The sequence below is a fragment of the Chaetodon auriga genome, chromosome 13 (genome assembly GCF_051107435.1).
Source record: "Chaetodon auriga isolate fChaAug3 chromosome 13, fChaAug3.hap1, whole genome shotgun sequence".
Taxonomy (NCBI): Eukaryota; Metazoa; Chordata; class Actinopteri; order Chaetodontiformes; family Chaetodontidae; genus Chaetodon; species Chaetodon auriga.
In genome coordinates, this window is record NC_135086.1 from 18,274,471 (window position 1) to 18,298,586 (window position 24,116).

Genomic DNA, 24,116 nt, shown 5'->3' on the forward strand with positions numbered 1-24,116 from the left:
TAGTTATTGTAATATCTTCATTGTGCATTTTCCAAGTTCTGTATTCTTCTGTATTTTTTCTAAATTACGATGCAACTTAATCAGTGTTTAATTGAGTGGATTTCCAGCAACTTTTCTACGACAAGTGGTCTCTTGCAGGTTTTTATGTCTTTCTTTATTTTTTCACATTCAACTCTTGAGTTATCCAGGATGTACGCAGCCTGTGTCCATGGAGACAGAGATGACAGAATGGCTGCAGGCTCTGGCAATATATCCAATGAGTTGTTCAGGGGAGAAGTTGTCACAACTGTTGGAATGGATGTAACTTTGTCTTGCAGCTGCGCTCATTGGCTCAGAGGGTCATGGTTAATAGCACGCTGGCCAGTCAAATGTTCGACATGTTTTTTTCTCTCTCTCTCTCTTCGTTACTGTGCAAAATAAAAGAATCAAAGAAGGGACAAAGCTAGCTTGCTGGTTATCAGGATGTTCTGTGAAAAGAACACAGCAGCGAATGGATGGAATCAGACTTTTGTGTTGTCTTCAGGCCTTTTATGTTTTGTCATTATCATGAATATGATTCTCTGTCAGTTGCACATGTAGGCGAACAGAGAGCAGAGTTCTCAGCTGAGTCGCACTCATGCATGCACACATACTTTTAACTTGGACATATTTGATGTTCACACACACACACACAAACACGCACACCTACACAGTTGGTGTCACTTTTGGGGACAATTCACAGACTTGCATTCATTTTCTGGGCTTCCCCTAAAATAACCACAACCACCACTTGCCGAACCTCAACCTTAACCCTAATTTTAAGCCAAGTCTTAACCCTTAATGATTTACACTATAAGGAATTGGGTTTTGCAGGCGAGTCCCGACAACATGAGTAATACACACACACAAACACACACACTCAAATGCACAAATGTTTCCACTGACTCCTGTGTCTGCGTCCCATCCTGACAGCACACACGGACCCCAACGGCCTGTCGCCAAGGCAGATCAAAAGTGACAGCGATGACGACGACCTGCCAAACGTGACCTTGGACAGTGTTAATGAGACCGGCTCCACTGCGCTGTCTATAGCCCGCGCCGTACAAGAGTGAGTATCATGATCTGTGCACACGTGTGAGGGAAATGTTGAATCTCTACACTGACTTTTCCTCCTCTACTGACCCCAACAGCTCACCTGTCTTAAGCTGTTATTCCTGTGCTGTCATGTCACTGCACGATGTCTGGGAGGTACAGTCGTGATCCTCACACCTCTCACTGTTGCCTGCTGTTAAATGGGGTCATATTGGAGTTTCAATTTGTTCCACCATTGTAATATTCTTAGTGTTGGAGAAAGGTGTTTTGTGTAAAAATAGCTTTCCTTCTCTTCTGTTTCTTAAAGTAAATGCTTTATCACACCTTGTACTTACTCACCAACCAAATTGAAAAAAAAAAAACATGAAGGGAGTGTAAAATGTCATTGCTTATAGAAACTAGGGCTTCAAATAACAGTTATTGTCATTATCGATCAATCTGTAGATCATTTATTTTAGTTAAAGTTATAGTTGTTAGTTGTAATTAATTTAATAGTTCACAACTAATCGATTAATCAGCTATTATTCCAGCTCTAAAAAAAAAAAACAGTTTCAGAAATGTTGAAGTTATTTCGAAAAAATATTCTTAGAACATTTTAGAGTATTTGTGTATGTGGATCTCTATCACGGGCTTTTATTTTGAAGATGCAGTCCTCTCCAGTCTCGGCTGTTAGCAGTCACTTATGCCTCAATTTAAAGTCTCACATGTCTGCTGTGTGCAATAGGGGTGCATGCTTTGGCCTAACATCTTATTTATTAATTATTTTTATGGCACCAGCTTAATGAGCACAAACAGCTAAACGTAGCAGTTTCCTTCAAAAAGTATGTCATTAACCACTTTTACATTTTCCCTGACATTGCTCATTGTTAGTCACCCTGGATGAAGTCATCATTTACATGTAAACCCCCTTTAAAACCAAGCATTGTGCATATCTGTGGGCTTTTGTAACTGCTCTTGCACATTTGGATGCACCAGTGTGGGGATGCAGCTATATGCCTGACTGCGTATGGCTCAGACATACTTTATGCCCTGTTCGGCCTGCAGACATCGCAACTCCTGTGGTGCCAGTCCATCTGTGTTGAATGAAAAGACTTCCCTCTCCAGTGGATGACAGCTTACAGTATCCTGATCAGAAACAGGAAATCAGACGCAGAGAAACATTTGGCTCGGCCCTGCCCTCCTCCCTCTGCCGCCCATAAACCCAGAACAGTCATGACTAGCCGCCTGGCCAGACTCAAGTTAATGCCCATAGGACTTTTATTTAGACTAACTGTAAGGAAAGTATTCCGGGACTCTGTGAGAATCCTGCTAATGATGTAGCAACATTAACAAGGCCGACGCTGACGGCAGGCCGGCCCCAACTGGCTGTGTTTCGGTGGTAACGAGTCCAGTTCAGCTTACGGGGCTTACGTTGTGTACAAGACATTGCATTGTTTGCTTGTGCATTTCTGGCTGCGTCAATATCTACAGTATCAGAACTAAACAAATTATTGTGGTGGCACTGTGCAACACATGGTGGTCGAAACCAGTTCACTGACTGTGCTTGTTCAGTGGTAGTAGTGGATGTTTCAGGGAAGACACACAAACACGCACACACACACACTGCAGGACTCAGGTTTCTGTGCAGGTTATTGAAAGGGACAGGCGTGCCCCTGAGTGCCACACGTGGGCTCCGGGTGGTCAGAGGAGAACAGGGGTTGGCAGGACCCAACCTTTCACTGCCCAAGCTTTCCCAGCCGGGCTTAGCAATGCCCTGCCAGGGCCTGCCCACACACTCACTTCTCTGTGTGCAAAGTGCAGACTGTACTGTGTGGAAACTGTGCTCCTGCTTGCGCGCTGTGTATGTGAGTGTGCGCGTGAAAAAGTATGCATGCACGTCTGTGAGTATTAATCCTCCGGTGTATGTGTGTTTGTACTGTATGCATGCACGTGTTTCTGCACAGTGGACGGAACAGCTGGTTCCAGAAGGAGGTCAGCCATTGTCAACAGGAACACAGACTTGCATGTTTGTCTGTGAAAAACAAAGCAGTCTGTAGTCTTCTTGAGTTACACGCCGGTTTGGCCACATAGACGGAGAATGTGCATTCTGTATTGACACAACACATGCGCTCTGTGGACATCTGCACTGCAACAGAAGCCGACAGCACTTCTTTGAAATATATCAGGCCATTGTGTTGCTGTACTTCTTTTCTTTTCATTTGAACGGCTGCAGTGTGAGTATAGACAGAACTGCTTTATGTAATTTAGTGGCCACATTTACACAAGCAGTCATAAAGAGTGTATCAGAGAAGTGTAAGGGCGGAGGATGGGAGTGCCTGCAGCTCCCAATTCAGGTATCTATATATAAATAAATGAGTGAAAGGAGAGAGTGAGTGAGAGAGTGAGAGAGAGAGAGAGAGAGAGAGAGAGAGAGAGAGAGAGAGAGAGAGAGAGAGAGACAGAGAGAGAGAGAGAGAGTGTGTGTGTGTGTGTGTGTGTGTGTGTGTGTGTGTGTGTCATGTGCTTCTTGGGCAGACTCCTCCATATTCATGCGTTTCCCTGGGGACGGGTGGATAGGCTATTGTGGGAGAGCACGAGTGAAAGAGAGGAAGACAGTTGGAGAGAGAGGAGAGGGAGAGGAGGTGTGTGTGTGTGTGTGTGTGTGTGTGTGTGTGTGTGTGTGTGTGTGTGTGTTGGGGTTTAGGGGCTTGCATTGCAAAGGTTGGCTCTGCTGAAGTCTGGCTGGTCCCCAAGGACCTGGAGGCCACGAAGCAGAGCAGGTGGAGGGAGGAGAGGGGGGTGAGGCAAGGGGTAGTATCCTCGGACAGGTACAGGAATGCCCAGTGGGCAGTCTTCCAGTGCACACACACACACACACGCACACACACACACTGCATTTCCTGTTTTCTTGGTAAATCCACTATTACTGCAGGCCTGTTTGAGAACTGTGTAACTGTTGTTATGACCTTGTTTCCTCTGAGAAGTTAGATAAATGTGCACTGTGTTTGCATTGTGGGAAACGCCTGTTACAGGTGACGCACATACACACACCCCGTCCCCGGTTCTCTTCTCCTCTGTCTGGCGGTCGTACTTGTGTAGAGCAGCGGGTAAAGAGAGGGGAATAGAAGGAGGGGAACAAAGGAACCAAAACAGAGGTCAGTTCTGTTTGAAATCGTTCTCAGCTGTACTTCCTATTTCTCCGCGCTGCTCTGGGAGACACAAACAGACACATTCACACAGCTATGATGCCGCGGTGACACAGAGTTCAAGGCAGCGTGAGTTTGCTCCTGGGCTCACATGAGAAAACACAACAAATTGATTCTCACAAAACAGCAAGGATACATATAGCCAGAGATGTGGAATCAAAGATTTGCGTTTAATGTTTTCTGCTGATGTTCCTTTTTGGACCAGCCCGTGTCTGGATGGACATCTCTGATTTTGCTGGTTTAAGTGCACCAGAAGTGTGAGCACAGTGATCATTTGCTATGGATTTACACATACAGTAAGCCTGCTGATATAAATAGCGGCTACACACAGCTAGTAGCATCTCAGAGAAGCGAAGCAGAATGGATGAGCAGTGGTGAAGTCTTCTCAGCCCACAGACAAGCATGAAAATCCTTCAACTGCAGTTAAAACAAGATGAGTTATGAGTTTGTTTGTTTTTTTACATGATGTGGAAAAGCTTGAAATTTCCGATTGCATTTAGGGCTGCAATTAAGCATTATATTCATTAGCAATTAACTGATAACTGTTTCTTTATAACAATCTTAATCCGAATCTTTATGATTAATCATTTAGGCTTACTGTGTTGGGAAATAGTGAAAAATGTCCATCTCAGAGCTGAGAGTGATGTCCCTAAATATCAAATTCGTCCGACCAACAATTGAAAACCCAGATTTTCAGTTTACACTGATCTAAAACAGAGGAAAGAAGAACATTCTCACATTGTTAAACATGAAACCGGCAAATGTTTGGCTTTTTTTTTCTTCACAAATGACTGAAACGATGAACAGATTGTCACTGTAGTTTGTCAGTTTTCTGTCAGTTGACTGGCTGATTGATCAGCTGAGTTCAATGTCATTGATTTTATTGCTACATTTCTGTCTTTTATCCTCTTTTATCCATCATTCAGCATCATAGTTAACATTTCCACATTAAAATGTCTTAAAACGACTAAATCTGTGTTATATGTTTTGAGTTGTGTCACTTATATCATCGCAAATATTTCCAACAATGTTCAAACCCAAAGAAATAATTTTATTCAAGGTAGCCGGGCGTTTCGTTTGGTGGTCTTCAACGGCAACACGGGAGAAACTTCAGAGACTTCAGTGACGTAAAGCTTTTATACCTTACCTTGTCCATAAACCTTTCCACTCGAATCGCGTCTGATACATTGGCTGTTTACCAGCAAAGACAACAACTCCCATGATCCCACGCTACTTCAGGACATCCTCAAGCTAGGTCTTTTGTCATCGTTTTGATTGAGAGACCCCCAGTGGCAGAAATTAAACACCCTACGGATTCTGATCCGGCTCACATGGTTTGTGTACCTTTGTTTGGCTGGTGAGCGCTGGTGACATCTGTTTATCTGTGAGGATGGACGATCTCTGACCAACAGCACGTCTCGCACAGTGAAATTTCTACGAACTCTACTGTTCAAAACGGATTAAACCTAGAAATCTGTCGCTGAGCTCTTGAAGCGGAGCAGTGGCGACCGCAGAGTTATCACCAGCAGCGGAGAAGCAGTTGTGGCACATTGAATGAATTAATTTCTTATGAGAAAGGAGTCGTCGTTCCGTCTTTGTTTTCGAAGCTGTTGTAGTCAGACCTTCCTAAATTATATCATAATCATGGAGTCACTTCATGGATGAAGTCAGAATGTAAACATCCGCCTCATCTGCTAGATGTCTGAGCTCAGAGTGTTTCCACTGTTAATCCTGCCTCTCCTCTTCACTACACTGGACACACACACACACACACACACACACCCCCCTACAGTTTAGATTAGATTATTAAAAGGTCTTGATAATCTCATCAATCATGTCTAATGAAAACTGTTTTCCTCATGAATACACTTCTTTGTCTAAATGTTCAGTTTTGATATCACGTTGCAGTGTGATATTTTCTGAAAAGTGAGAGAGTGAGAAGTGGCAGAGAGAGAGAGAGAGAAATGAGAGGGAGGGAGAGAGAGAGAGAGAGAGAGAGAGAGAGAGAGAGAGAGAGAGAGTGAGAGGAGTTGGAGTCCACTTCATATCTGACCCGTGTGCTCATTTCCTGTACAGCTTCAGATTGGCAGTAAGCCAAGAGCAACAGGTGATCTGTATGTGTATGTGTTTTTCTATATCTCTGTTTATTTGTGGAGCCTATGCATGTGTGTGTGTGTGTGTGTGTGTGTGTGTGTTGCATTGCATGAGTATATCTGAGTCTGCATTTGACAACTCGTGCTTCTGTGAAACACACAGAGACAGGAAGTAGGTTGTGTGCGGTGGAGACAGTTCACTGGAGGGCCCGTCTGGCAGCCCCTGCTCCTCTTCTCAAATCCCTCTAACACGACCGAAGCTGTTCCTTTCGTGCTCTCCCTCCTCCCCCCTTTACCCCCTTCGCCCTCTCTTACAGTACCTGCTTCTCAGTATCCACAGCAGAGACTCTTAGACCTGAAAGAAGAGCAAGTGCGCTCCACCACTGCTGACAGTTAAATATATCCCACAGATCTTACTCCTCCCCTCTTGTAAACAGAGATGTTCTTGTTTTCTGTCTCAGCTATATCCTTTTCTTTTCTTGCCCCTTCGTATTGTGTGCGCGGCAGTCATGCATTTATTGCTGTGTGAGAGGTGCTCGCTGTTTCACAGTCGACATGAGGTACAGACCATGTACCACAAATCTACCTTCTTTCTTTTTTTTTTTCCTACCTGCTTCGTGAGGACTTTTAGATTTACCTCAGATATGATATACCACCACACTGCAAATACACACACACATTTACAAGCTTTGCATGCAAAAGCACACGCACACTTTGCTGCAGGGTTTCACTGTTAGAAGTGACAAATTATATAATCAGCAGTGATATTGACTAGTTATTGGAGAGGAAATGTCATGCCACAATTTATTGACGACAGAAATAACTCAGGAGTCGTTAACCTCGTTGAACAACATTAAAATATAAAACTCCTCCATCCCTCCACCTTTGATTGATGAAGGTATCGGAGCAATAAGAATACCAGCCTGCTTACCTCATCTACTCCCTTAGAGTTACTGGACAGCAGTGTTGCACTGCCACCTGCTGGCAGAGATAATGCAACACTACTTTACATGGTAATTGTACGCATTCAACTCTAAGCGTTAAAGTATCCTGTTTTTGCAGTTTTTACCTACTGTATACAGGAAGTTAACACACTTGACTGATGATGCAATTATTGCACCACATGGCAACATGCAGCTCAGCACAACGACAAATCTGACATCCAAAATACACGAATGCAGCTTCACACACATCTCAGGATCGACTCTTATGCCATGACACAACAACATAAAAATTACTAAATGCAGCTGCATTACAACACGCATCAATATTGTCTTTTTAGTGGTTTTTATGTTTTCCTTAAATCAAGATTCCATCACAATAAAATGTGTCGGAGCATGGGTTTTGCTGCATTGTATCACAGAAATGAATCAGAAATGTTGCAATATGCTTCAGTCAGCTTTATTTTCCTAAACTACTGTAAAGAGCTAAACTTCACAAAGAGACCAAAATCATTTTTCTGAGCTGTTTCCACTTTCATGTTTTGCAGCTGTGTGCAGCTCCTCAGTCTCATTTGTGCTTAGCAGTATGTGAGAATAGTGCCCATCAACAGCACATTCAAGACATTTTTACTGAAAACCTGCTTAGACTTAGTGTGCAAAGTCATCTCCACACTCTAATAATCCTTTTTATGTTGATTTTTCGTTCTCTTTTGCAGTTCCATGTCCCCGTTCAGTATTGACAGCATACGGCGCCCACGGAGGTCAGAGTCACCAGATTCCAAAAAGAGAAGAATCCACAGATGTGACTTTGACGGCTGCAATAAGGTGTACACCAAAAGCTCCCATTTAAAAGCACACCGGAGGACGCATACAGGTCAGTAGGCCTGGGTGTGATGACATGCTGTGGTTTTAGTTTATGAGCTTGTCTGCTCAAGTTGTACCACAATAATAACATTTCCATGGTCAGAAAGTCACAAACTTATTTGTGTTACTCAGTGCCAGGGCCTTGCAAATATGTACCTTGGGTAACTGATCTGGAACAGGTCAAACATTAATGCCAAATTTAGACTGAGACCAAAGCAATTAGAGTAACAAACCACAAAAGAAGAAAAAGACGATGAATGCACATAATTCATTTTAATTGTGGAAATAAATAAAGCAAATAGGTCGATGTAAACCTGCTGTAAATGTTCTGCATCTTTCCACGTCCTTTTAATCAACACCTGTGCACAGACTTATGCAGACACCTTCACATACTGGTTTCAGCTGGACCAAACTGACAAACTCTTCATGTAGCTTGAGTGGAGGACAAAGGCCGGTCTTGGAAGACTGGCAAGACCTCCATCAAAATAGGCACAAAGCTAACAGAAGTCCAAGATATTCATAAAGCGTCCATAAGGCTGGCCTCAGAACTGTGACCATGACCATGACAAACCCATTAAAGTTGTTTGAGCTCTCTTAATCTTATTCTGACACTGAGCTGTGAACACCTCCAGTTTCTCTCAGTTTACATTATCTGTAAGGAGCGCTTAAGAAATTATGCCTGTCAGTCCGAGGATCAGTATTATTATTGCTCAGTCAAACATAAAGAGGATGACATTTGGCACATTTTCTGTTAAGTCTGTATGTGTTATGCATTGCATATACAGTCGTCCTCAAAATTATTCATACCCTTGCTAATTCTTGTGATTTTTTAATTTAGTGATGAAATGAATGCAATTTTTCAAGTTTGTGCACCAGTTATAAGTGACCAACAATTGAAAGAATGACAACAATACAAAATTCAAAAAAATCTTTATTTCAGAGGTATTTTATTGATGGATTCCCAAAAAATGCCATGTTCATATTTATTCATACCCTCGTCCTTTGTCTTTCTTTAATAGTCAATCGCATAGCCTTTGTTCTTTATGACTGCTTCTAGACAATTCTTGTACGTGTCCACAAGCTTCCTGCATGTCTCCTGTGGGATGTTGGCCCACTCTTCCTTGGCGAAAGCCTCAAGCTGGGTCAGATTGGTCGGTTTCCTAGCCATCACTCTGGTCTTCAAGTGATGCCACAAGTTTTCAATGGGGTTCAGGTCAGGACTTTGACTTGGCCATTCTAGGACGTTGACATCATTGTCTTTGAACCATTTCTTCACTACCTTGGCAGTGTGTTTAGGATCATTGTCTTGCTGGAACGTCCAGTTGTGGCCAAGCTGGAGTTTCTCAGCAGATTCCTTCACATTTTCATCAAGGATCCTGATGTAATCCTCCTTTTTCATGGTTCCTTGGACCTTGACGAGATTCCCTGTGCCACTGGAGGAGAAACATCCCCATAGCATTATGTTCCCACCACCATACTTGACAGTGGGCACAGTGTTCTTCGGTCTGTAGGCTTCTCCTTTCTTTCTCCAGACATACTGAGTATCCATATGGCCAAATAACTCCAACTTTGTCTCGTCAGACCACAGGATGGTTGACCAAAAGCTGGGATCTTGCTTCAGATGACGTCTAGAAAAGGCCAGGCGAGCTTCCAGATGCTTCTTCCTGAGCAATGGCGTCTTCCGAGGTGTACGTCCATGGAGACCTCCTCTGTGCAAAACTCGCTCGATGGTGGACCGTGACACCTGTGTCCCTGCCTGGTCAAGCATTTCAATTAGGGCCTTGGTTGTGGTCTGTGGGTTGTTGTTGACCTCTCGGCAGATTTTCCTGGCAAGTTTAGAGGACACCTTACGCTTTCTGCCACGCCCACTGAGGTTTTTAACAGTGTTGAACCTCTTGTGCTTGTTGATGATGCTCTGGATGGTTGACACAGGGACATCATACTGCTTGGAAATGGCCTTATAACCCTTTCCTTCACTGTAGGCACATACAAGACGGTGACGTAGGTCCTCGCTGAGCTCCTTCTTCTTGACCATGATGACCAGAAATTGAGAATGACCTGAGCACTTTTCCCCTATTTATACTCTTCTGGAAGGATGGGTTTTTTTTGTTTTTAAATCAGTGTTTAACATTTGGTCAACAATGTTAAAGGGTTTTATTCCATTGTGACACCTTAAAGTAACTACTTGACAAAGATTACCACATTTGGTACATTTTTGTTGAAATATTGTCAGGGGTATGAATAATATTGAACATGGCATTTTTTGGGAATCCATCAATAAAATACCCCTGAAATGAATATTTTCTTAAATTTTATATTGTTGTCATTCGTTCAATTGTTGTTCACATATAACTGATACACAAACTAAAAAAAAATGTAATATTTCGTCACTAAATTAAAAAATCACAAGAATTAGCAAGGGTATGAATAATTTTGAGGACGACTGTATATACAAAATGCATTGAAACACATGTGTAGTGCTTTATAAGAGCTGCTGAACATATTTAATAATGCATTATATATCATGTGAAGAGCGATCATCTCAGTTTGTCACAACCACTCACCCTGTCATGAACATCGTGTCTCTCTCTTTAATCAAAATGGAGCGACGCCGTGCTTATGACTGCTGCGAGGCTGTCCCGATGGCTCATTGTCTGCTTTGAGTAAAAGGTGTATTCTGATACTGACTCAGCCGTCGCACCATGTGTCACACTCGTGTGTCACAGCCGAGTGGAATGCACGTTCACGATCACGTGCTGATGTGTCACATCATGATGACCTTTGTGAGGAGGAGGAGCATTACTCAACTTTAAAACTGTGTCTGAGCTCTTGTTCATATTGAGGTATTTACTTTTTACATTCGCTGTCGCTGTTGACAGGATGTACTAAACCGTGCGGTTTCATTTAGGACTCTGCAGAATTGCCTGTTCTGTTCCACAGTGAGCTGGAACTGGACTAGTGCATGTTTGTTTGTTTGTTTGTTTGTTTGTTTACAGTAAACCAAATTGATCCAAGAATGTTGTCACTGCACCAGACAGCACACACTTATTGTCCAGTGTCATCAACAGTACAACAGACTGCAGCTGGAAATGGTGACATAGAGCCTTAAAGAACTGGACCAGTGTTATGTTTCAGCCCATTTACCACAATCGTGTGGAGTATTTTTCGAAACTTGAAGGATTTTTTTTTCATTCTAGACATCCATTGATTTTCCAGCAATGTGAAAATCTATTGAAAACAAGTTTCAACAGTCCAGACTTTTCACATCAGTCTGCACCTTAACTTTATCACTATGCAATGATAATGTGCCACTGGCAAAAAATGACTGCAGACCTGATGTTCACTGTGATAACCAAAAAAGAAAATCTGGAGCATGTAAAATGGTCAGCTACACATGTGTGCATGCTTTATGGTTGCTGTAAAGTCAGGACTTTTATCTCCTAACATGGATAGTAAGGGGTAAAAGGTTTCACACACTCTCTGCTTTGAACCCCTGAAGGTGCTCTGGAATGCATCACCACACCCTCTGTCTATTCTGACTTCATGAACTTTCATGAACAAGTCATTTTTGTACAAGCAATTGTGATGTTTGGCCTTATAGAATCTCATGATCATACCAAATAATATCCTATAAAGGCTTTTCTTATAATCACCTCATAGAAAGCTACCCACTTTCTTGGGAGACGTCATCATTTATAAAGCATCAAATCCAAAGCATGGCCACGAGCTGAGTAAGTGACAGCGCTGAACATGTGACCTACAAGCTTCTGACCGTGCACTGTGTTCTCCTCCGCAGGGGAAAAGCCATACAAATGCACCTGGGACGGCTGCACGTGGAAGTTTGCCCGCTCCGATGAGCTGACGAGGCATTACAGGAAACACACAGGGGTGAAGCCCTTCAAGTGCGCAGACTGTGACCGCAGCTTCTCCAGATCTGACCACTTGGCCCTGCACCGACGGAGACACATGCTGGTGTGAATCAGATGGGGAGAGAGAGAGGGAGAGAGAGAGAGAGAGAGAGATCAATGGAACAGACACACACACACACACACACACACACACACACACACACACACACACACACACACCCACACACACCACACACAGGCAGCCGGGGGAGCGGGATCTCCCTATGAATGTTTTTCAGCTGGCCTGGACACACACACACACACACACACACACACACACACACACACACACACACGCATTGAAGCACACACACACTCTCATCCGTCACGAGGAGGGAAGATGGAGAGGCGCACAGAGCTTGTGGAGCACAAAACAGGGTCACTTCTGGATCCTCTTTGGGTTGGAAGGAATAGACGGCAGGATCTGTTATTGTCATTGTTTGGAGTATAATAGGGAACTGTCTTTTACAGCACTGTTTGTAAATGTTTCACTTTGATTTTTAAGATGAACTCGCACTCTTTATTTGGACAAAAAAAATATATATAATGCAACCACAGCGGTCTCTTTTTTGGTATCTTTCTTTTCATTATTGTTCAAATGGCTGCTTCTCCAGCATTCATAATGTGAACGACCCCTTTGTATGGAACGGACTTCCTGTGCGAGCAGAGAGACGTCGGACTGGACCACAGGAAAGGACTTGGGCCTATATGGAGTTACAGGCAGTGTTGTTGCCTCCCTGTGAGTCTAATTTGTGACCAGCAGAGGACGCCATTTCACCACGGATGGTTCCCCTTGCCTGCTGTCCTATCCGAGGCATGCCATATAGAAGCTAACATGGGGCTGGACTTACACCTTTCTCATAGCCAGCAAACAATAAATGACATAAACTCAAATAGCCACAACCGGAATGGATCAACCTCATCCACACAGCCACTGTTTTCAGATGCTCACCGCTTTATTTCAAACAATGAAAACTGGACACGCATATCATCACACCAGCAAGGAAACACGCCGCTAACGGCCCGCTCACGAGGCCGCACAACCCCCAATCTCATCAGTGCTATTCTTTATGTTGAGCCTCTTGAAAGCGTTTTCTTAAAAAAAAAAAAAAAAATCTTTGGTGGATTTTGTGCTGTGATTAGCAATCAGTAAAGTGCAATCTTAAAGGATAAATATACTTTCAGTATGACAACGTTTTGTTTTATTGAATCTTGCTTCTTCTTTTATTTTTAATGCCTGCTTATTGCTTATGTTTGACTCAGAAAAATACAACCCCTCATGTACAGTGAACTTTGAAACAATCAGAGGAGATATCCAGTATGTGAAAAAAAAACAACAAAAAAAAAAAATAGAGGCACCTTACAGACTTTGCTTTCATTCTGTCCCGATCTATCTGTTGTTATTATTCAGCTCTGCTTTCTCAGCTGGGTTTGACAGTGAAAGGAACTCGCCTTGTGGTTTTGCACAGCAGCACTTGACCATAAGCTGAAACTGACATCGGCTGCAGTGTTACAGGGATAGTGTGGTACCCGATGTACAATACAGAAGAGCAATACATACTGAACAAAGTGGTGAGAAGGAACGTCAGCCTCCTCTTTGTTCTGTTTGCTGATGTCAATATCGGGGGAGAAGTTTCTATAACTGGGCCGACTTCTCACTCGGTACCACGACTCCCTCTTTTGATTGGTTTGTAGCTCCAGCGCAAGGCTCTAATCTGATGTGTCTCAGTCAGTGAGTTACTCTCCTTTTATTTTGTTTTATATTATTTGTCTAAAATACAGACAGTCACTTGAAATGTTCTCACCTCAGACCAGATATATGTCAAGATTATGATCTGATATGCCTGAGATTTGGTTATATGAACCGCTGACAAATGGAGGAATCGCATATGCATACACACATAGTACGTTTACACATGCATGGATAAATTTTGTATGGAGAGTGAAACTACATTTTAGATGCAGTTACTGGCAGAGATATCACTTAGAGACCAACACTTAACCTCAATCAGGAAATCCAATTAAAAAGTATATTTTTACAGTCCTAATAATACTTCTCATGCTGTGTAAGACCTGCAGACATAAACTCGGAGTATCAGGCCAACTCATATTATCTGATAGTGCTGCTAAATGCATTTATTGGACTGAAGCCAGTAAAAAGAAAAGGCAACCTTTTTGATAATAGCACCTTGAAAACCACACATACACACACACACACACACACACACACACACACACACACACACACACACACACACACACAAACACACCTGCACACTTGCATTGAACTTCCTCCCTTTCAGTAAAGTAGCCAAATCCAGGATGTCATTTCCACACATGCACCCTAATGTATGTGACACCCCTTTGATGTAATGGAGAATGGTAATGTATGTCATCATTATTTATGTACCTTGGTTGCGCACATGTCATTATGCCCAGTTGTATTATCATTTTGGCAAAAGCATATCAGCACCTTGTTTGTTTATTCGTATGATTTTCAAATTATTTTATGTCAGATGTCAATTTATAAACAAATAATCATCGTCGTATTTTATCATCCATATAATGTATGAGGACATTTTATTATTGAGGGGCACTTCATCATTGCATAGAACTCTTTTTCTTCTGTAAAAAGGATCTTTTGAAATGTTGTAATATATGTGATAGTGAAGATAAAACTTATTACAAAGTTCTACAGCCTGTATATACATTGGAAAAATAGGGCTTTTGATTAGTAGATGCAGGAAATACATTTATACATGTAAAGTCTTTTTCAGAGACTGTAATTTATCTAATTTGATATACAGTGAAATGGGGCTAATGGTGTTCATCATGTAAATTATCATATGTGATGTTATATAACAGTTTGCTTTCTTTGGTTTGTGGTTAAATAAGATCATGATCAAATCATTTTTATTCCCAAGGCTGAACCAGTGTTTGCTATAATCAACAAATTATTTATATACATTGACCGTATCAAGGTACTCGATTCCCTGTGTTGCTATTTTGCTATACCTGGACAAGAAATTATATTGATCAAGCACATATCAACAACACGTGTACTCTCGTATTCAGTGTATGACTTTGCATGCCTTAATACACCAGTTTTTGCTGAATTCAATTAGACTTGAATACGGTGTCTCCACAGGACAGGGTGTATTATATTTCCCTTCAGCATCTCTTTCCTCATTTTAAAGCATAATTTTGTAACGGTAACCAGGGTCAAAGTTATGCAATAATAATGAATAGTGCCTCATATTGCAAACTTGTAATATCAGCTGCTCTGTGCAGAGTTTCGATTTCAACATGTGTGCTCAAATTAATAAATTTCAAATGGGAAACCATGAATTTTGGAAAAAGCACAGACAACGTTATGCAAGGCGGACCTCTAATGTTTCACTTTCTTTTCGCACTGAGCCTTATGCCATTGTGTCAAACGCAGCGTCCTTCCATAACACTTTCACAGGCTGTTAATAGCTCACGTCGTTACTTTGCTCGCAATAAGTCACTTCCTCTGAGGGGAGCAAAACTGAGTTACAAAGGCCTCTTGATGTTTCAGCTTCATCACATGAATTCATCGCAGTGGCTCCATGGAAGATAATGAGGAGTCTTACTCACAGGGAAAACGTCCTGTGGCTGGGATCCTGGCTGTAGAGTGATGCCTTTGTTAATGAATACTGATCTTACACTTCTCTATCAGTTCAATATCTATTTTACTTTCTGTGTAACATCTGATTTTGAGTTCCTGGTTTTGAAAATTTAAGTAGTGAAGCCAATGCCTTTGTTTCAAGTTTGCTGATATTACGTACAGTAATCGTTGTTCCTGTATTTATGTAAAGTGAGTGTAGTGTAAATATATTCAGATCTTTTCATTCTTACCGTTCAAAAAAAAAAAAAAAAAAAAGAAAGAAAAAAAGAAAAAAGTGATATTGCTCAGCATCGCTTCAAAAGGGAGATTCTGCTCATGGAATTCCACCTCTGTAAAAGAAATTTTTAATCCTGATATTTTTCAAAACTTCAAGAACAGGTGTCCTTTTTTTTTTTTTTTTTTTTTTCGGTTACACTTTTCTTTTCTCCAGCAGTTGTTTAAGTATCCAGTCAGTGTTTTGCCTTTTCTCTGTATTTTTCATATGGATGGAGCTGTGAAATTAAAATAAGTTCAAACATATACATGTATATCAATATGAATGGAGGCATGAAGGTTAATAAAGTTGCATTTTGTATGTAAGACACTGGTATGGAGCTAGTTGCTATCTACGACTGAGATGGATGGTATGTGGTTTCGATGTCACTTAGACATCTGAGCACTGTACTCACATTCTGTGGCATTCGGAAACCTAATCTTGGTATTAGAGAAGGCATTTTAAATTATGGGCGATATACAGTACAGTAGCTTGTACGCATCTGATCTCTACGAGGAGAGCAGAAGATCTTGGACAACCATTGATTCACCTGCTTGCTTCAGTTTAACAGCACATACATAAAAGCTCTTTGATACCTGACAATCCTCACTCATATGTTTACCATCCAAGTCAAACATTGCATACCTCCGTGTAATATGTTGCTGTGTTATTATCTAGTACCAGCACAGAGTGGTATTTAAAGGCCTGGTATGTTTTAACACAACATGCAGTGAATACAGTTTCGCAGAACAGGTTGCACATAAAAGAAAACGCCCAGTACATCCTGTACTGTACTCTATTATAACAGGATCTGGATGAATGTCTCTGTCAGCCAGCAAAGGATTCAGATGATCACAATAGCAAGGCTTCAATTCCCACTGCACAAAGCATTTCGCCGTGCAGTGTATCACATGCGTGATTTATTACTCACGCGAGCCTGTGCTGTGGAGGCTCCACTGTACAGGCAAAGTACAGCGAAAAGAAGCTGAAAGCAAATAAGAGCGACATTAGAGCAACCCTCAGAGCGAGGTGCCTCGGCTCTCAGGACAAGCTCAGACAGCTTTTCTGGTTTGTACAGCTTCTCTTGGCACCTTCTCTCAGCGCTTCTGCTATGACTCATGCCAATGACTTTTTTCCAAGAATTAAAAAACAAAAGAAGTAATCTTCTGTTTTCGTGACATCGAGTTGTTTGTAAGAACAAGTGCAATATGGGTGTGCTCCTGAACAATTACTAAACACTGAAGCCAAATGAAGAACCAGAAAGAACAAGCAAAGGTGGTCAAACACTGAGAGGAGTGAAGAAAGAGCATAGCTTGTAGTTTGGAATTAAAAATCTGTAAATATTCCACTTAAATATTTGCTTTTTCCTCGTCAGCAGTTGTCCATCAGTGCTCCTTATAAATCTATTCACAACATTTTGACAGCTTCAGATTCTGTATCTCTGCAAACAATTAGAATTCATTAAGACATCTGTGTTATTTTTGTGCAAAAAGCAAAAAGTAATAACAAAGCGAAATCTATTTTCCATTTCCTTAATGATTTTCTAATCCACCAGTGGGTGGTGGATATAATAAAATGCTGTAGAGGTATGAGACCTCTATTGTGCTGAAAACAAAAGGACCAATGCATTAACTTAAGATTAACTTTACTGTAATCATCAACAATCTAAGAGTGAGTAAATTTGGATAATAGAGAGAAAAACTCCAAAAGTTAAGTGTTGACAATCTTTTAAAAATCAGACATTCCAAGACAAATATTCATCATGATCCTTTTAATTGTACCACAATCGCACAGGCCTTCGTACCACATTTGATCAGTTTATCCAATGTCTTCATGTTATGAAGCTATGACATAAAGTATTTGTACCACAATCGCACAGGTCTTCGTACCGCATTTGATCAGTTTATCCAACGTCTTCATGTTATGAAGCTATGACATAAAGTAACGCCCTGTTACAATATAAATATGTGTACACACAAATATGTGTGTATACTCAGTGTATATTTTCAAAGTATTGCAATAATTCACTGGCACATACTCCACTGAGCTGCTCTGAAGTGATGACAGTGTAGACTGTAATAATAATCATATTCTATAGTTTGATCCTTTGACAAACAAATAAAAAATAAACAGTCTCTGCAATTAAAAAAAAAAGGTTTAAAATCTTTGTAAACCCCAAAACAATCAGCGGATTGTATCCTCAAACAGCAGATACAAAATATATACATCTTAACAAATTATGGAGACTTCAAAAATCAATTTTGTTCAAGCGGACTGAAATTAGAAAGAAACCTGATCATAAATAGAGATAGAGGAGGGGCAGCCAACAAAACAGAGAGCCTGATAAAAGAACATTGTCCCAACGGGGCAGCTTTGTTTCTCATTCATCCAAAAAAAAAAAAAAAAAAAAGAAAAAGAAAAGCAAAGCAGCTAAAGGCACTTTCAAAAGGTGTTTGAATACGTGGATGGTAGTCAAGGAAAGCAAAAGCCTACACAGATGTTCAGACTGGTAGGTGCTCAGCATGAATCTAAAAAGAAGACAAAACTCTCCAGCTTACAGACGCCACTTTGAAACCACTTCTACAGACAAATCACCAGTAACACGATGCTGTAATCCTGACATAGACACCTAATGCTCACACGCATGATTTGCTACCAAAACAAAGTCCGGATGAACCTCCGCTCCATCCGTCCATCAGAACCACTTCTGGGAGAGGGAAAATGACTCTGACCTGCTGCTGAAATTTGCTGTTTTTTCCTCCCTTCAACCTTCCTTACTGTCAAAATAAGATGCTGCTGTGTGGCTGAAGTTAACATGGAACACAACAAGCCGTTCAAAATAAGTTAAACCTTTTCTAGAGTTAAATAAAAACACTTTCTGTAATGTTACACTATAGGGGCATCGATGTAGAATATTCATAATGCTGTCCACATGACTACTATAATACCTCGCGCCATTATCTGTCTTTCATTTCAGTGCTATGAGTAAATGCACATTTTGTTGTGAGTGAACTTGCCCTCAGTGGCAAAGTAATGTAAAAATCTGGCAGTGTTAGACTCATGCTGCAAGCACTGCACTCACACACGGCTTGCAAACAGCGCTCATCCGAATATTCCTCCCTCCTGCTGTATCTTTTAACAAATCCACCACTTGTTTACGTAACTGGAGCTACCTGCTGTCACTTTCTCTATTGCGCTCACACACACTATCAGTCCTTTGACCTTCTAGCTAAAGCAACACATTCTTTGATCTTCCAGTTCATAGCAATACTACGTCAGCACTTCCAGTATGGCAGTTTGTTGTTTAAGTTAATTAAATAATTGTCATGACATTGCTGAAGTGATCTGTACAAACCAATTTAAGATGTTTATGGACTTTGCAGTGCAATAAAATAATGAAAAAAAGGCTTTAAAAGATTCAATATTATCTCATTATTACATTTGGCAAATTATTTTTGACTGACACCTTTGCAAATGTCCCCCAGTATCGGGGCACCTGTGTGGAAATAAAATAAGGCAACAGTAGTATTTGATCTTTTTACAATAAAAGAAATTACTCGTGGGCCAGCACTGCTAATAATATCCCCACTAGGGAGTGAGTGGAGTGACCCACAGTTTTTAATTTGTTTGTTTGCTGATATGTAAGTCCACATTTACTGAAAAACAATCTGCAAGGCATGGGTTTCTAACTCTGGTGTCTCTTCATGTGCAGCGCCAGGTGATCAGAGCGGGAGAAGCAGCGGCTGCACACGCCGCACTGGAACGGCTTCGCCCCGGTGTGTTTCCTGAAATGGCGAGTCAGCTCATCAGAACGGGCGAAGCGCCACTCACATCCCTCCCAGGAGCACTGGTACGGCTTCTCTCCTTCAGCAGACAAGATGGGAAAAAAAATAAAATAAAAGCAAAATGAAGCAGACAAAACAGAAAGACAAGACATGTTTGGATGCATTTCCCTCAGTAAATCTCAAATTGCTGATAAATGAGTTTGGAATGATGGAAAATCGGATACTTTTTCGTACGTGCACCCCAACTGCGAGCCACAAATCAGAGTGTGTCCTGTCTTTTTCCCTGCCCCCTTTATGAGAGCTGCAGGCTTTATGTGATTTGACAGCAGTGAGATGCGAGCCAGATCTGTCAGCAGACAGAATGCATCTGCATGCCAAGTACATTTTTATGCACTCACCACCTTCACCCCAAAATATGAAGAGCAACTCGAAAACACTTTACCTGTGTGAGTCCGTAGATGGGCTTTTAAATGAGAAGACTTGGTGTATACTTTCTTGCACCCTAAAGAAAAAGAAAGCTCATTGACATCAAAATACTGTCCCCTCAGTTGGATATGACCTAAAGGTAGAAACAAGACTCACCTGGGACATCACAGTGGTGAATCCGTCGTCTCTCCAGATCAGGATTACTCCTTCTGTTGTTCTTATATGGAGCCGACTGGGCCAACACTGGGGACATTGGCCCAACACCCGGTGCCGTGTGTACTGGTGTCAGGGTTGCACGCTGGACTGGCACAGGACCTGGGCTTTGGACTAATCCAACATTGGAATTCTGGTCTGGGCTTTGGATTGGAGCAATGCCAGAAGTCTGCCCTGGATCAATTGGATTATGAGCCTGAAAAGTTAACTTAGAGGCGATGCTGGCTTCGTAGGATGGAGGTGGGGACAGATTGTGAAGGAGCTCCTTCCCCCTTTCGGGACTTGAGGGCTCAGAGTTTGGTGGAGAGGGTGGCAAATAGGTCGGTCTCTGCTGATGGCCTACATGTCGAAAACACTCATTCTGAGGGGTGCTCGTGGGTTTGGTGCAATTCTGCGCCGGGCTGACATGGACGTTTCCCATAGGAAGACTTAACGGGGCCATGGGGATGGAGCTCAGCTGCGACCCGTGAACGAGCTGCTCCAAGTCAGAGTTCAAAAGCTGAAACAATGGAACATCCTGGAAATCTGGCATTTCCTGCTTGATGTAAAAGTTCCCGCCAGCAGTTTCGGCTGTGCTGAAAACACCTGGGTATTCTGGGAGTGCTGGTGGCACCGCATTGCCCTGACAGGTGGCATGCATCAGAGAGTGTGACGGCTCTGTTTTGATCTGTCTCATAGTCCTGCAGAGACCGGGGTGCAGGTATGTGACGTCAGGAAGGAGCAGGCTCATGTTGACGCTGTAAGGGGAAGTGAAGTCCTCGGTGAAGGGTGGCTCCAGCATCAGAGCGCCGTCCCTGCACAACATTTTGGAGTTTATGCCATCCTGTGGAGACAGGTAGCTGTCCATCTCTGATTTACCCTGAAAGACAGAAGAGAAGGGATGCTCAGGTAAGCCATGGTGCAGCTGTGCCTGTTAATCTGGTTCAGGCTCCCACCTGGGTTATTGGTGTGAATCTGTCGAAAGTGCAAACACAGTAAGATGCGCATTCAGCACTAAATGTATCATGGACCCTGAACGCCCCAGTAGTTTTCTACTGTTGTTCCTCTTCTAAAATATTAATTCCTATCCCCAAAGAAGACCTCCGTGCATGTCCTGAAACTACCCACCATTCTCCTCTGACACTGAAGCATCATTTACACTGACAAAACAACAAACAACAGCACTGACTCCTGTAAATACATTTGGGGATGCGTTTGGGGCCTGCACTTGTGTACACACTGCCACACCAGAGACGCCACCAGCACCCCCTCGTTTTACAAGCAGCAGACGCCCTCCTGAAACGCTCCGGCCGGAGCTGTTTGGAAATACATGGCCGAAATTAGAACATCCAGTTGCTCTGCAGCGCCACGCATCTCTTCCTCGCAAGTTTCGGGGCGCAACGCTTCGCATCCCAGCCGTGCCCTGCGTGTGATTCAAGTCAATGTCAGCATCAGTGCAGACCAATTTCAGTCACGTGTCGGGACAGTAAACTGCGAATTTTAGAGCAAACAAACACACAGGCCGGCCTCCAATATCAGGCTCACATCTTTCTGCGAAATCAGCCCGTTTTGCTCTCATCAGCAACATGCAGCGAACCAGCAGGTATCAGTAAACAACGCGATGCTCTGAGGCAGATGCAGAGGAAGAGAAAGAGAAAGAAAAGGGAAAAACAATCTCCTACCAAATTGTAATCATGAAGAGAAGACGTTCCCGGGTTGGCATCCCTCGTGTTACACAGCACTTGCCCATGATCTTCACCCCTCAGACCGTCGGCTGTCACTGGTGCGGCGGTTTTACGGAGAAACTGCGCGTCCTGCCCCGGAGCGACCCAAACATTATTCCTTACGGCAGCGGCCATAAAAGCAGAGGTACTGTCTAACTATCCGAAGTCTTTCACAAATAAATTAAGCATAGGTGGTGTTTTGTTTCAAAGCAATCTGTACGAGCAAAGAGCCAGCTGTCAAACGTTCATTCTGCCTATTTTGCGCTCGCTTGTCAAATTACGCAACTGCGTGGAATCGGCGCGTCTGCAGGGCGGGGCTGAACATGTACAAAATAAACAGGACAAGCAAGCCATCAGGATACGCCTAATGTAATGAATACTGTGGTTGTACGGTGAGGTGAAATGGCTGAGGGTGGAAGTAGCACGAAACACGTGGGGATAAAGAGGCAGCTGAGGGAGGTGAACGTGGCGAGCCGTTGAGCGCTTGAGTCACAGACTTCAGAGTAAAGTGAGTCGGCTGGTTGAATCAGTGCAGTGTTGCTCAGGATCACGTTGACTTGTAATCTGAGCAGGCATTGAAAAGTACAACTACAATCAATTCGATTATTTCTGTCTTTATTTTCACAAAGGTTGATTTAGTTGTGTCTGACCTCTGTGGACAATTTCAAAGTGATCCCTGTCTCACCTGTCTCCACGGCCCATCAGCTTAGCGCAACTTCCCCATCATTTTTTTTTTTGGTTTTCTGCTTTTCCTCAGAGCCTCCAGCACGCTTGGGTCCTGGTCTGGCATGTTAAAAACGCCACTGCAGTGCAGCTGTCTGTCAGGACTGCATACTTGATGCCAACATTCCCGAGCCAGCAGTGAAGCCTGCACACATACACTGGCAGTGGATGTTTCTATCAAAATAGCTCAGCATTTCACTGAAACGCTGATGATCTGCACTGAACCTGCCTGCAGTTGTCTTAACTTCGCCCTATAATAAACCAGCTGCGTTCATATTCTTATTTAGAATGTGACTTTTTCTCATGACCTTGTAGGAGCTCACATGTGTGTTTTTTGTTGTTCTGTACATCCCTGAATATACTCAAGGTATCTGGCTCAGCCATGACAAAAGATCAGTAATCCAGCCTCCAGCTCTCTTGAGGTCACATGTGTTATACCTTAGCTTAATAAAACAGAACTCACTTAACAGGGTTTGGTTTTTTTCCCACACAGGTGTATGAAGTATTACCACATGTCAATAATATTGCCAATGCAACAAGCTGGAACTGGAAACACAGGTATGCCACAATGCTGGCACGGATGTGGACGAGGCTAAGCAGCATTACAGTAGAAGAAAAAAAAAAAAAATCTGTGTGTGTGTAAAAGGATTTTTTTGTAATGTGACATTTACTGCCGCTCCCATCCATGTTTTTCTTCAGGCAGTTTCTGTCCTCTTATTAAAATGTTGTAACTGCACCCACTGAAGGCTTGACTGAACACGTTTTAAATGTGAGTATCTGTGAGGTTAGATTGGGTCATACATGAAACCCAAACATGCTGAAAAACACATTATATGACAGAGATTTTTTTTTACCATTTGCACACAGAAAACTCATATTATCCACTGCTTTTTATTTGGAGTTTAGAAGTGAGAGGTCTTTTCCGTCCAGGCCCTTCAGCAGTGAAAGTATTTCCCTCTCATAGATCCTTCTGCAAACTGCTTTTTTCAACCCCTTTGCCTTCTCCAAACTCATTGTGATTTGTGATAATTGTTTCTCACTTATTTGAATTTCACTTTGACCTTCCATCACTGTTATTCTTGATTTTCTGTAAAGCACCTTCTAATGTTATTTTTTAAAAATGGATTATACATAAGTTATTACCAATTAAATGAGATACTGTTTTGTTTCGACGTAATTCAATTTCGATCATGTGTTGATATTGATACCACACAAACTATTAATACAATCTGAGTGATTGCTCACCAATAAAATACCCACATATGCGTAATTCTCATGACGCAGTGAAAAAATCTCAAACAT

The 24,116-nt window shown here is 42.2% G+C and overlaps 2 protein-coding genes across 3 annotated transcripts in view; one reads left to right on the plus strand and one right to left on the minus strand.

The window, feature by feature from the left end:
* klf12b (Kruppel like factor 12b) overlaps window positions 1–16,290 on the plus strand; it is a 40,485-nt gene extending 24,195 nt beyond the window's left edge. For both annotated transcript variants that reach the window (XM_076746247.1, XM_076746246.1), the window contains exons 4-6: window positions 952–1,087; window positions 8,007–8,164; window positions 11,951–16,290. In XM_076746247.1, the coding sequence (XP_076602362.1) occupies window positions 952–1,087; window positions 8,007–8,164; window positions 11,951–12,132 (476 nt within the window). In that variant the 3' untranslated portion in view covers window positions 12,133–16,290. The remainder of the gene's footprint in view (window positions 1–951; window positions 1,088–8,006; window positions 8,165–11,950) is intronic.
* Window positions 16,291–17,720: 1,430 nt separating this feature from the next.
* klf5b (Kruppel like factor 5b) lies at window positions 17,721–22,531 on the minus strand. Its single transcript, XM_076746248.1, has 4 exons — window positions 22,050–22,531; window positions 20,332–21,247; window positions 20,192–20,251; window positions 17,721–19,828 (listed from the first exon to the last, which is right to left on the minus strand). The coding sequence occupies exons 1-4, from the start codon at window positions 22,224–22,226 to the stop codon at window positions 19,650–19,652; spliced, it is 1,332 nt and encodes a 443-aa protein (XP_076602363.1). The 5' UTR covers window positions 22,227–22,531; the 3' UTR covers window positions 17,721–19,649.
* Between the last annotated feature and the right edge of the window lie 1,585 nt (window positions 22,532–24,116).

Excerpts from the sequence above, each read along its gene's own strand:
- klf5b (XM_076746248.1), bottom strand. The coding sequence starts at position 22,226 with ATGGCCGCTGCCGTAAGGAATAATGTTTGGGTCGCTCCGGGGCAGGAC. Across the intron at positions 21,248-22,049 it reads CTCTTCATGATTACAATTTG|GGTAAATCAGAGATGGACAG; the intron begins GTAGGAGATTGT and ends TCTGTCTTTCAG. Across the intron at positions 19,829-20,191 it reads CCATCTACGGACTCACACAG|GAGAGAAGCCGTACCAGTGC; the intron begins GTAAAGTGTTTT and ends TGTCTGCTGAAG.